The 13,482-nt window shown below is 40.3% G+C and overlaps 1 protein-coding gene across 29 annotated transcripts in view; it reads left to right on the top strand.

Moving 5' to 3' along the window:
* Positions 1-8,944, top strand: part of EMSY (EMSY transcriptional repressor, BRCA2 interacting) — a 42,271-nt gene extending 33,327 nt beyond the window's left edge. For 19 of the 29 annotated variants that reach the window (XM_072850917.1, XM_072850896.1, XM_072850910.1 and 16 more), the window contains 4 exons: positions 744-898; positions 2,249-2,812; positions 3,689-4,201; positions 5,749-8,943. In XM_072850917.1, the coding sequence (XP_072707018.1) occupies positions 744-898; positions 2,249-2,812; positions 3,689-4,201; positions 5,749-5,943 (1,427 nt within the window). In that variant the 3' untranslated portion in view covers positions 5,944-8,943. Of the gene's footprint in view, positions 1-743; positions 899-2,248; positions 2,813-3,380; positions 4,202-5,748 lie in introns of those variants that run through there. The other 10 variants (XM_072850920.1, XM_072850918.1, XM_072850904.1 and 7 more) reach the window with 6 other exon arrangements.
* The last annotated feature ends 4,538 nt before the right edge of the window (positions 8,945-13,482 follow it).

Raw genomic sequence — 13,482 nt, 5'->3', positions numbered from 1 at the left:
CATAAAGTAATTTGGATTCATGTCTTATCAGTGACTGCAATATAGAATGGTTTGTGGAGTTTTTTTCTCAGCAGGAGATCATTTCTCTGTCAATCCACTATTTAATTACAGAGCCATCACCATAGCTCCATAACTCATGCTGGATCTGTTCTAAAAAGTGACATAGACCCATGACAAGGTCTCCATTTTTTGGTCTGTAATTTCTGATCAACCTCACTTGCTTTCATAATACCCAAACATTTTCTAATTGCTAATCTTTCAAATTTAGCCTGTGCTCTGGAGAGTATCTCTTGCAGTCTATCAGTGGTAGAAATTCGGTGAGCAAGGCTTGCTGTTCTTAATTGCAGTCAATTGTGCAGGTGCTTTTAACAGTGTAAAAACCACAGAATAACTTGTGCTCTACAGTGTTATGCTGGTGCTGTATAAAGAACCCAGCTGAAAATGGAGTATAAATTCTGCTTGCAAAGTTGGTGTGTTGGGAGAGGGAGGCCAGAGGAGGTTTGGACCAAGCGTGATTACTTAGGAAACAGAGAAAAGCAAAACCCCTGAGTTGCTACTTTAAGAAGCTTCTCAGAATAGATCTACACTTTAAGGTTGAAGCTAGCATACAGTAAAATATGTTTTTCATATTCAGATCTTTCTTTCACTCATATATACTTTCAGTTGAAGCTTAAATGCAAAGCAAATAGCTGAAGTTACTGCAGTTAGTTCTGGAGAAGTGCCACTGACCTCTTTACTTTCAGTCAGTCATCGGTCCCAGCCCCACCAGCCGTCATCTCAGCCCCAGAGGACTCTGCTGCAGCATGTGGCTCAGTCACAGACAGCAACGCAGACTTCTGTTGTGGTGAAATCTATCCCCGCATCCTCCACAGGCGCAATTACCCATATCATGCAGCAGGTTGTACCCTTTCTTTTCCCAACAGTCTATAAACAGCAGTAGGTTATTTGAATTATATAGGACCAGGGCTTGTTTTGAATGAATATGTCATGTTGCTGCCACTGAAAATGCTAAGTCTAAGGGCAAATTAATAACTTAATTTTAATATTGCCTGTTTTGATGGTGAGGGTGGTGGGATAAAAGGGAAGCAGTTAATGAGGTTACTTGAGACTGTTAGGTAAGAGGTATTAACAGCCACTGTGGAAAAGATAGTGCTTCCTAGATGAGTTCTTGCTGTCTGTATGTCATCTCTTCAACAGCGACGAGCTGCTTTTTTCTATATGTTGTATTGCAGGGGCCTAGGCTCTTTAGATTATGTTGGTGTTAGTGTAGGGGGAAGAGGGATGAAGCAGAATCTAGTCAGTGCACAGAGCACACAGTGTCTTTTTCATTTGAAGGCTTTAGTGTGAATAGGCAAACTTGTCTGAATCAAAAAGTAAGATCATATTTAGACCAGTACGAGGATCCCAAACACTTCAAGCAAACAGTGTAGCTTGTGGTGAAATCTTACTGAAGCCACTCCAATGCCTTTGTTCAAGACCTGCTCAACTCTGTAGTGCTTTAACTTCTAGGATCTTCAGCTGTGGACCAGGACAGTACTGTGGTAGGGTTATAAACCCACTTCAGAGAGTGTATTTTCACAGGTGTTTGAGTAGGCTGCTTCATCTTGCTAAGGCCATTTATTAATGTGTTTATACCATGGTATACAAAGCATTGTAATGTAGATCTCTTGCTCCCTCGAATCCCTCAAAAAATCAAACAATATTTGCGCAATGCCCAAGAAAAATTGCAATAAAATTTTGAGGAAGGAAGGAGAAGAGAAGATCTGTGCCGAAATAGGGCAGACTGTAGGTATATGGGGAGCTGCAGAAGAAATTGTGGAGCTGACTAGGCTCTCAAGAGGCAGAATAAGAATTCATTGTGCAGAGAGACTCCTGCTTTAATGAGGAGCTACTGGTTCAACCACCTGCTAATCCCTGCTGCTTCATATCCAACTGCCATGCAGCCTTAGGGGCTTTGAACCTTAGTCTGACACACGCGAGAGCTACATAATCTCCACTGAGGATTAGCTATGCAGTTAATGTTGTCACATAGAGACGTACCACATTTTAACATGATAAAAATAGCTGTTGATTGCTTACACATTGTGGAATCTCCATGTGAGGTTATCTTTTTAGACATGAATTGGGAGTCTGTAATGGTAAAATAAGTTAAAGTAGTCCAGTTGAAACATTAAAAATTATTTTTAGATTTGGTATTCTTATAATTTTATTTCTCTTTACTAACTGGCTCTAACTTCTTCTTCTTAAGGCCTTAAGCAGTCACACTGCATTTACCAAACACAGTGAACAACTTGGAACTGAGGAAGGAGAAGTGGAAGAGATGGACACCTTAGATCCTCAGACTGGCCTGTTTTACAGATCCGCCCTGACACAATCGCAGGCACAAAAACAGCAAAAACTGAGTCAGCCACAGCTGGAACAGACTCAACTGCAAGTGAAAACTCTGCAGTGTTTCCAGACTAAGCAGAAGCAGACAATCCACCTGCAGGCCGATCAAATCCAGCACAAACTCCCACAAATGCCCCAGCTTTCTATAAGGCATCAAAAGCTAACCCCCCTGCAGCAAGAGCAAGCACAGACCAAACCAGATGCACAGCACCCCCCACACCACATGATGGCCAAAGAAAGGCAACTCCCTACCTTAGTGGCACAGCCACAGCAAACTGTAGTACAGGTGCTTGCAGTAAAAACCACGCAGCAGCTGCCCAAACTGCAACAGGCACCAACGGCACAAAAAATCTACGTGCAACCCCAACCCCCCCAGAGTCAAATGCAGCTACCTGCCTCTTCAGAGAAACAGCCAGCAAGCCAGGTAACGGAATATTGATAGCATGCAAAATACACGTCGCTGTTCAAGGAAAAAAAAAAAAATCAAAACACCAACCCTGTCGCTGTAGCAGTGTTTTGTCCTGGCAAGAGAGAACTCCTCATTCCGCTGGTATTAATTACCCCATCAGAAGGTTGACACTAGGAAAGAGAAGCACATGTTATAGGGGAAAAATCCATAGAGCTCACAAACGTGTTTTGTTGGACAGTTTTTATGAATTTCTGCCACCACTGGTGCATGGAATTTGTCCCTAATTATTTTCTTTTAATTTTTAGATATGACACGTTATTAATTTCCGTTCCCGTAGCACTTTTTATTTCTGTGGAAATAAAGATGAATACACTGCAGTCTCCTAAGGCTCTCCATTGTACGTCTTCCTTTGTAGTTTACATCTTCCTGAAGTTATATGGCTTTCATGTACAGGAGTAACTTGAATTTCCTTGGGAGGGGAAAATGTAAAGACTGAGGAACGTGCAAAAAAAATACGTATTTTAACTAACTCCAAAAAAGTACAAATTTTTTTTTGGTTTTTTTTTTTTTTTGGCCCTTTCAGGAATACGTGTAAAAACAAGAGGGTTGACAAACATCACATGGGGATGTAAATCCCAAAGGAAAACGAGGCTGCTGTGGTATTATACTGCTACAATCCTTATCTAGCAGCCTAAAAAGCTGCTTTTCCCCAGGCTTCAATTAACTGTTACCATATCGTTGCTAATTCCTTTGTTAAAACACTGAGTTTCAACTGTCTTCCTAATAGCAAGTATGTTGTTTGTGCCATACTGTCCTTGGAAATATTGATTAGATTTTCAATAAAAAAAAAAAATCTAGCTGTAACATGCACAACCAAAATTTGATTTTCAGGTGCAGAATCCAATTATAACGCAAGGATCCACTGTTACAAAGATAACTTTTGAGGGGCGTCAGCCTCCTTCTGTTTCAAAGGTAGCAGGTGGCAGTTCTGTGCCCAAACTGGCATTGCCGGTTACCAGCCTATTTCCCATGCAGGCATCCGCGAAGACAGCAGTAGCAGATATTTTGACAGTGTCTATGGTGGAAGCTCAGATTGATACAAACATAGAACAGACGATAGTGGATCCCCCAAACAAGGCCATGTCCACTAGTAAACTCGCTAGCGAAGCAGAGTCGTCACCTTGTACCCAGGTGCCGAGGGTGACTGCAGTAGGGATGACGGCAACTTCCATCCCCCAGCAACAGACATGTACAGAATCCAGTTCAAGTCCTCCTGCTGTTGGTCCTACTTTAACAGAGAGGAAACTCGATGCACAAGGAATGCCTACAACAAACCAGTTTATACACATTCAGAATATATCACAAAAGAAAGCTGAAGAGAGTTCATCAGAAATTGTTATCCAGGTAAGAGAAGACCAGAGCAAATAAGACAAAGGTTGAGCAGAGCAAACTCGTGTCTAATGTGATGATAGCAACTGAACAATGTTCAAGTATTTTTGTTTTCCTTCAGTTTTTGGTTCTTTTTCGACTCTTACGCTTGTAATGGATTACTACTTGAAAGTGTGTAATTCTTAAACTGAGCTCGAGTTTCTCTAGCACTGTATCATTCACTGTGTCCTCGGTGTCTTCCTTTCTTTTTCTGTTAAGAAAACAAACCAAACTCATCTAATTTTACAAAGTACTTTCATTTGAAATGCTTAAAAATGTGACCTTCACCACTTACTATGGAATTACGATTAGAATTTTTTTATAGTATCTATTAATGTTACCTCTGAGTATAAAATCAGTGCAAAAAATGAAGTAGTAGGGTTCTACTTATGGGGAAAGTTCAGCAAATAAGGTCTGGATTCAGAAGAAAGCTTGTTAACTTCACTTATAACCAGTTTTACCACTTCTGAGATGAAATGACTATTGATCTTTAGTCTAAATGCTTTGAGTCATTGCCTAACTGATGATTGATATTTTCATTGATTCTGCTGTCTTAAATGTGATGTTTTATGATGTAATACATGGTCAGAATGTCAACTGAGGAAGTATTTAAGTCATCCGAGGACTCATAGTGGTATAATATGAATCTTTGTAGACGAGTTGGCATTGTATATGTTCACACAAATGATAGCGTGGATTGAAATGGTTTTATTGTGTATCATATTTGTGTTGCAGTGAAAGTACTTCTGATGTGGGAACATAATTTGTGTACAGAGCTTTCAAATTTTTCACGCTACTTTGTAAAATCTTCATTGCAGCTAACTTCGCTTTTGTAGAAATCATCATTTTTGTACTCATTTTTAGTCCTCATTTCCCTAAATAGACAAAGGTAGATTTCTATTTTACTTCAAGTCTGTTTATTTTGAGAATCTGTATTGTTTATCGTTGTGGCATGCTACAAGCTGTTTCAAAAGCCAAATACTGCCCAGAATTTCAGTTGTATAAAGTTGTAGATTTAGTTTCTAGAACCTATGAAAGTATAAGCAGAAATAAATAGCTTAGATCCATTGTGTTTCCTCAGCCTGTATGCTGCTGCAGCTCTGAGCAGGGCCGGAGCTTGTATTGTATTGTACACAAAAAACATAGCTAGTCCTTATATCCGAATATCTTGTCTGAAAAAGATAAGGCTGAAGGAAGTATTATCTCTGCTTTGCGTTTGAGGAGTGGTGGATGGTGGGTGTTGGTGGTTTAGCTGTTGGTTATGCTGTCGCAGACCTTTAGTGAAGATCCAAGGCCAAGATCAGTGCCTTAAGGGCAAAATTATTCAAATTTTATCTTTCACAACCTAATCTGGTGAAAGGGTGCTTTGAAGCTTTAGCTAACATAATGTAACATGCAGCGGGCCTTAGCTAGGGAAAATTGCTCTTGGAAACAGAGTATCCCTTTTCCATGAGTACCTGCGCAGATGCCTTTACCTGTGAAAACTGTGTGTGTTAAAACTTAAATCTTTTTTTTTCTTTCAGACTATCCCTCACTATTCCATCCCTTGTCACTCCAGCTCCAATGTGGTAGTGGAACCCAGCGGGCTCCTGGAGCTCAACAACTTCACCAGTCAGCGCCTCGATGACGAGGAGACAGCAATGGAGCAAGATGTGGACAGTAGCACTGAGGACGGCACTGAGCCCAGCCCCTCTCGAAGTTCTGCTGAACAATCCTAAGGAATTGGGACACTGGAGTGCACTTTAAAACATCTTGGGATTTTGAGTATCCAAGATGCCCTTGTATTGTGATGTCTTAGAGCACTTTGCCTATTAGAGTTGTTCATTGGACCCTTGAAGCATCAGTGTGTTTTAACAAGACGGTATTGCAAAAGCTGCATCTTAAAAATTGTTTCCAAAAAAAGAAAAAAAAAAAAAAAGAAAAAAAAAAGATGTAGTTACCGAGATTTAGTAAACCTGTGACAGTGGAATGTACTCCTGTTAAAAAGCAAATCTGCAGTGAATTCTACAGCTCGTGCTATTGAAGCCCTTACCCAGATACTGAAACAGCTTTCAGTGAAAAGGGATCATTATTTTGCTGTGTCTTTTTGTTAGCTGTTGAGCAAAACACCATCAAAAAAAGAGAATGTTTAATAAATATTTGTATTTTTAAATAGCATGTGAGAGAAAAAGTGTCTCTGACAGTGCTGGAAAAGCCCCAGGAATTTTGGAATTGGTTAGCTTTCTTGCACTTGTGCTCACTTAGAGTTAAGATTTTTTCATAAGCCTAAAAATATAGTTTATTTTTTTTAAATTCTTGTTGGTGAATGTTTGGAGATAAGCAAAATCACTAACTGGTAGCGCAGTGGATTTGCTAGTGGATTTTTGTTTTCATGCTTTACCAGAAGTAGGGTAATGGTGTATGAGGCATTTCTTTGTGCCATAAGCACATGAAATGCTCATCTACTCGAGTTAATTTTTGATTATTTATTTAAATATAAAATTTAAAGTGAGGCCAAGTTCTTTAAAAAGTTCCTGTGAAACAGGCAGGTGTGTTAATTCTAATACAAATGGGGAGGGGGGGTGTATTTTGCTATAAATCAGTTTTTCAAAATTGGGGATAAGTGGTTCAGCATCTTTCAAAGTTGAACCTCCGAATTTAGAAGTGAGCTAAGGCTTTTAAAAATCTGTATTTTACTCTTACATGCTGTTTTTAAAGTGACCGTTTTGGGAGTTTAAAAGCTTAAATTGGTATACAGTGGTAGGTTTCAGAAATTAGCCTTACGACTTGGCTTGTTGAAGCAATACATTGGGTTTTAGTGATAGTTACAAGCCACAGAGAGAGGTTTGGGTTCAGATGGGATAAGAGAACCAGTTTTAATACATTCTGCTAATGAAGACAATACTTTTTTTTTCCAAATGTATATAAAAACACGTTTTTAACTGTTTTGTATAGATTTCATTATAAATAACTAAGCATTTTAAGACTTTGACATATCATTTACTTGTATATACATCTGTCAGCCTAACTGCCCACTTTTTGGTGCTGAAGTACTACTGTAAGTAGATTTCATCCAAAGTCTAATACAGCTTTTTGCGTCAGTCTTTTTTTAAGCTGTGATTTTACTGTTGATATTGTAGTTAAGATTAAATTCCAACTAGAGTAACTCCAACTAAAAATACAAAACCTAAAAAACCATTTATCTTACTTGTCCTGAGTATCCACCTATGTAAGAACATGCAGTAACCCCTAGATGGAGCTGTTGGTTTTTCATCTAACCTCAGTTATTTTAGAAATTAAGTCCCTATGACTTTCATACACTTTTTTTCCTTCTGTTTTCTTTTCCATCAGCATTAGTTACAAAATAATGTAGTTTATTATGGTGGAGAAGCGTCCTGATAAATTCAATGTGCAAATGCCGGAATAGTGGGGTAGGGAACTTAAATTATTTTTACGTTACCTTTATGTTGGAATAGGTATTGGTTTGGTTTCTGCTGTACTTATGCTCAGGATGGAAGAGAAAAATATATATTAAATGAAACATACCATTTTTCTTTCTCTAGTAAAAAAAAAAACCAACCCTACCGGTATGCCATTCTAGGTAGTTCCGGTTTTGATAGTTTGGGAGCTTTTACTCTTCTTTTAGTGAAATAACGGTGACCAACAAGAGTGACCAAGTTATGATCTAAGTCCTGAAAGTTCCACATTGCTACAGAAGGACAAAAAGCGATTTAATACAGATTTTGCTGCCAAAATCTGTGGGATTGGACAGTCTGTTGTGCTTTGCAGATGCCAGTGTTAAGGCATAGTCTGTAGTTTTCCATACAGTTATGAAAAGCCCGAAGCAGATGACACACAGTTCTTCTGTCTCGTATCAAATTTTCATTGTCACCTGGGGTCTTGCAGTATTTTGAGTGTCCCCGGCATATCTAGGACTGAAAGGCCATGAGAATATAAAGTAGAGCAAGACTTTTCTTAACTGCTTTTGCCCAAGAACTTTGCCTTAAATTATGGTTTCAGGTTTAGGTGAATGTATATGCTCCCTCCAGCCAAAAAGGGATACTAAGAAATGGCCTAAGGTGAATTCAACACTCCTCATGCATTAAGTGTATTGCTGAGTTCTGGTCCAATTTATTCCGATGTTTTATGTAAGACTTTTGTTTGCATCTTTAGTGATGACTTCACAGCGAAGGTGTGAACAACTACAGTGAACTATTTGACAGTTCCTTGAAGACAGCAGATCTCTTAAAAACACGAAAGCTTTTAGCATTGCTATGAGAGGTAATTGTTTTCAGATTGCCAGATTGAAGCACGTGGTGGGGGTATCTAGGGGTCATGTAAGAAATATAGAAAAAGGACTTTCGTAATCAATGCATTCATTCTTGGAACTCCTCTCTTGATGCTTTCCCAAATTGAGCTGAATTTTTTTCAGATTCTCTTATATAATTTGGCTGTTCCAGCACTTCACTATATAAAATACCTTTAATAATAAGGAATATACAAGATGAGCTCAAATTTAGGGTCAAGATGTTAATTTTCTTCATAGTTACTTGATTTTTGTAACTGTAAGAAAACATGCTCGGAGCATTTGGCCTTCTCCCTCTTTTCATGGACTCCAGGTGCCACTGCTTCTTCCTTGTTTTGCCCTGCAGGTATTTCATACCTGCCCCTGGGTTGGTTACTTCATCCTCCTGCAGCCATGTATCCCCTCCTCACAGCCTTATAAATATCACTGAGCTGCTAAAAATAAAACATCAGTGTGCAACATAACATTTGCCGATCCCTTCTCCCTAATAAGCCGCATCTTCCTTCCTGAAATGAACTTGATGTCCCTCCTTGGAACAGAAGAAAGGTGAGCTATGGTGATGGTGATAGTCTTTGGTACTAGGAGTTAGCAGGTAATAGTCTTGTAACTTAGGAGGAACAAGGGCAGTGATCGTGCCCCTGGACTCGGCACTGGTGAGGCCGCACCTCGAATGCTGTGTTCAGTTTTGGGCCCCCCACTACAAGAGAGACGTTGAGGGGCTGGAGCGTGTCCAGAGAAGGGCAACGGAGCTGGGGAAGGGTCTGGAGCACAAGGCTGATGGGGAGCGGCTGAGGGAACTGGGGTTGTTTAGCCTGGAGAAAAGGAGGCTGAGGGGAGACCTTATTGCTCTCTACAGCTACCTGAAAGGAGGGTGTAGGGAGGTGGGGTTGGTGTCTTCTCCCAGGTAACAAGTGATAGGACGAGAGGAAATGGCCTCAAGTTGTGCCAGGGGAGGTTTAGACTGGATATTAAGAAAAATGTCTTCACCGAAAGAGTTGTCCAGCATTGGAAGAGGCTGCCCAGGGCAGTGGTGGAGTCCCCATCCCTGGAGGTATTTAACAGACGTGTGGATGAGGTGCTTAGGGACATGGTGCAGTGGTGGTCTTGGTAGCGTTAGGTTTACGGTTGGACTCGATGATCTTAAAGGTCTTTTCCAACCTATACGATTCTGTGAATCTGTGAAGCTGTGGATGAATTGGAGAGCGAGTAAAACAGCGTTAAAGGATCGCTTTGAATTCAGTATATTAACAAATGTGCTCTGGCACTGCAATAGTACATACATGAATTTTCAAAAAAGGTTGCTAAGAAAGTGAAATGAAGTTAGAGGAGGTACTGAAACAAGGGAGGAGTTACGCGCACTTTAAAGATGCATGCAATCACAGAGGACTACATGTTTTCTGGAAAGATTTAACCATCAGGGTAAAAGTATTTTCAGCCTCAGTCTTTCTCCCACTGACAAAATGAGCTTTTGAAATTTTGGGGCAGAATAGAAAAACAGAAGCTACTTGCAGTTGTGAGTGTCATCTTACATGTGGAGGACCCTTTGAACAGAATACATGACTAAATAGATGGGATTTAAAAAAAAACCAAAAACCAAAAAACCCAAGACCTTTAAAAAAAATCAAAAGTTGGGGAAATGTAAGACTGTATGCTTTTTTCTGTAGTGTATAAATAATTCCTGAAGTCTAAGGGTTTCACAGATGAAGGTGGCTATGCATCTCCAAAGGTACACTGCAAAGGTAGATGGTTTCAGCTTGGCAGTGTTCAATCCAGAGAAGAATCTGGTCATAACTTAAGCTAATGAACCAGAAAAATCATACTGTTTTGGGTTTGCCTGTATTGGAAAAATAGTATGTTTAGCACCTGTGGGTCTATGCTGGGCTCAGGACTTACTCTTTTGCCTAGGTTTGATGTAAACCATGAGGAATGATTACTAACAGCCTGCGCAAAGTTTCCTTCCATGCTACAGGGCTTAGAGCTTTTCCCCTACCCAAAGTCTATCCTGAAAGCGTACTGCCATCTGTGAATCTGGTTTATTCCAGTAGAAATGCAGCACATAGCTTATGATAAATTTAGAGCTTAACATAGCTTATCAAAGAGAAAGTTAAGGAAGAAGTACCTTAAGATGTATTTGTGGGTTCCTATGCAAGAAGAAATTGTCACTGGGGGCATTTTAGTCTGGTATAGAGGCATGGAAATGAAAAAATCAATACCAAGATTGAGGATAATTAATTAGGGTTACCAGGGAGGGTCATGTTTTCTGTCATTTGGAGTCTTTTCTCTCCAACAAGCACAGGAGCTGGAGGCTGAAATCCAGTAACCTCATATCTTGTGTGGTGGCAATGAACTAGACAGTTGCATTGGTATCTTAAGGTTTTAAACTATTAATAAAATAGCACTTGGTGATACCTTGAGGCAGCTAAAGCTGTGGCTGGCAAGTGGAGGTAATGGGTGGTCTTGGATCGCGGTGGTGGTGGGTTATTTTCTCTTTCACTGGACTTGGGTGAAAAGTTGCTGAAGTGTTGTAAATAGGATAATGAATACCTGGGAACTCGTTCGTCATGTCTAGAGAAAAGGGTCTTTGAATTATTTGGGGCAGGAAGAATATTAAGAGGTTTTTAAGCATTGGGGATTGAAGCGTAACAGCATGGCCTTGAATCATTTTTGGAGTCCAGAACTGTTAGAATTGTCCAATAAATACTACTCCAGATAAGGTCCTACTCAAAACTTCATATGATTTTGGATTTGCCCATCCTTGGCCGCTTTTGAGAAACAGAATTTTTTGTGATATCTTGATGTTTTTCTCAGCTTTCCATCTCTCAGTAAGTTTTTAGCAGTTTTGAAATTTTCTGGGATCCCATTTTCGTAGCTGCCTTTATTAAACGGATTTTGTTGAAAAGATACTCATATCACCTAACTGGAGGTGGGCAATTAGGACCTTGGGCTCTTTGGGTTATCACTGAACCCTTCAGAGGGTGGTAGGCACATCAGCCAGTCTCTCATGGACTACATATGGGATTTAGATTCCATAGAATGGTTTGGGTTGGAAGGGACCTTTAAAGACCATCTAATCATGTCACTTGAATGCCCAGACTACCTAGCATGAATCCTCTGTGATGGAGCTTTTGCTAAAACTTTGAAAATTCTTAGTGTGAGAGCCTGTCTAATTTATTACTCATTAGAGCAAGCGCTGTTCAGTAATTGCTGTCTTTTACGGAAACAAATCCAGCTTTTCACAGATGTCAGCCAGAACTGCCCCGGAGGCTTGTAGGACTCCAGTACTTTGGGGTTTCCTTCATGTCAGTCTCTGCCAGAGGCCAACTAAAGACTCTAGAAGTCTCTTTGCACAGGCTTTTATTGCTGTAAGGATGCTGCTTTCTTAAATATATACATATGGAGTGCATAACAGGCTGGTTGTCTGGAGATGACAGTGGGTCTGTCGCTGCTGCCCTATAGCCATCACCATGGCTGTTGACAATCTCCATAAGCGTAAACCCTTTGAGCTGGATGTTTGGTCAGCCCAGACTTTTCCTGCGGACTAGTTAATCCTTAACTGCCAAGTTACTCTTTGATCTTGCAGCCTTTTTTTGAAAAGCAAAGCAAGCCAACGTGCAGGGTATCTTTTTGCTTGGTGTCTGTTTCAGGTCTCTGTTTTCCTAATTCTCTTTGTTCCTCGGAAGCTGCTTTCCCCTTAAGTTTAGTTCAGGCCTGTGGTCTGCTCTGCTATCTCCCGTTCTTCTTGCAAGAAGATAAAGCTGTGTATAACTTCCATAATCTCCATGGAGAGAATGGGAATGCTTGCATCCTTCCTTGCAAGAAACTTCTCGGTGCCCGAGACCTGAATATAGCAAAGGGCTGGGAACGGTTCTTCATGCACTCACGTGGTCAGTGAGGTTGGCAGGAACATCTGGAGATCGTGTAGTCCAACCCTCTTGCTCAAAGCAGGGTCAGCTGGGACAGGCTGCTCAGGACCATGTCCAGCTGGGTGTTTGGAAGTCTCCCATGATGGAAACTCAACACCTGTTCCAGTGTTTGACCACCTGTACATTCTTTTCTTTTCTTTTTTTCTTTTTTCCCCCCTAGTATTTAATTGGAACTTCATGGTTTTGAGTTTATGCCCGTTATTTCTTCTCCTTTCCTTGGTTACTACTGAGAAAAGTCTGGCTCCATCTTCTTTACACCCCCATCAGGTATTTATACACATGGAGGGGATCGCCTTTCAGCCTTATGCCCAGAAACCTGATGGGTTGCAAAACCAGTGATATAGAATACTTTGAGAAATAATTTCTGGTTTAAGTTTCAATAACCTGGCCCAAGGCATGACGCTTGTCTTGGGATGTTTGGCTTCTGACTTGAGTCCCCGCTGGTGGGAGCATTTCAACTGCAAGCAATGCAAAATCTACTGTTTTCAGGGCTCTGGGAAATAAATGCAGTTATAACCATTGTCAAGGCAGCTTGGAGGGCTGATAGCCATGGGCTTTTGGCAGTGTGAAAATAATACCAGGAAATAGTTTGAAATTACACCCAGAGAGGCTGGAATAAGATTTTCCTGGTGGGTATCACATGGAGAAGATCTGCCTCCTCCAGAGTCAGGATCAGGCACTTTCTGTGGGGTGTCTGTGTGTCCCAAAGACTGGAAAAGAGGACTTTGTTAAAGGTTATGAATTTATCCAGAAATTAATTTCTCCCAGAAATACAAGAACTCATTATCCTATGGTTTTTTTATTTATTTTGTTCTTTGGTTTTTGGGTTTTTTTGTTTGTTTGTTTCCTGTCAGGAGTTTTTTTTTTTTTTCTTTGTTTGAACTAAATGTCACAGTGAGATGTCGTAGCAAGCCTGGGCTATTTATAGTGGAAAGCAGCAGTATCTTGACTTTCAAAGACTAGCACAGAATAAAACTGCAACTTTTCTGGTCAGGAAATGACAAAGGTTTGTTTTGAAATAAGCGGTAAAAGCAGAGCCTGTAGTATAA

This window comes from Ciconia boyciana, chromosome 1 (assembly GCF_034638445.1).
Source record: "Ciconia boyciana chromosome 1, ASM3463844v1, whole genome shotgun sequence".
NCBI lineage: Eukaryota > Metazoa > Chordata > Aves > Ciconiiformes > Ciconiidae > Ciconia > Ciconia boyciana.
This window is presented reverse-complemented; position numbering and strand designations above follow the sequence as displayed.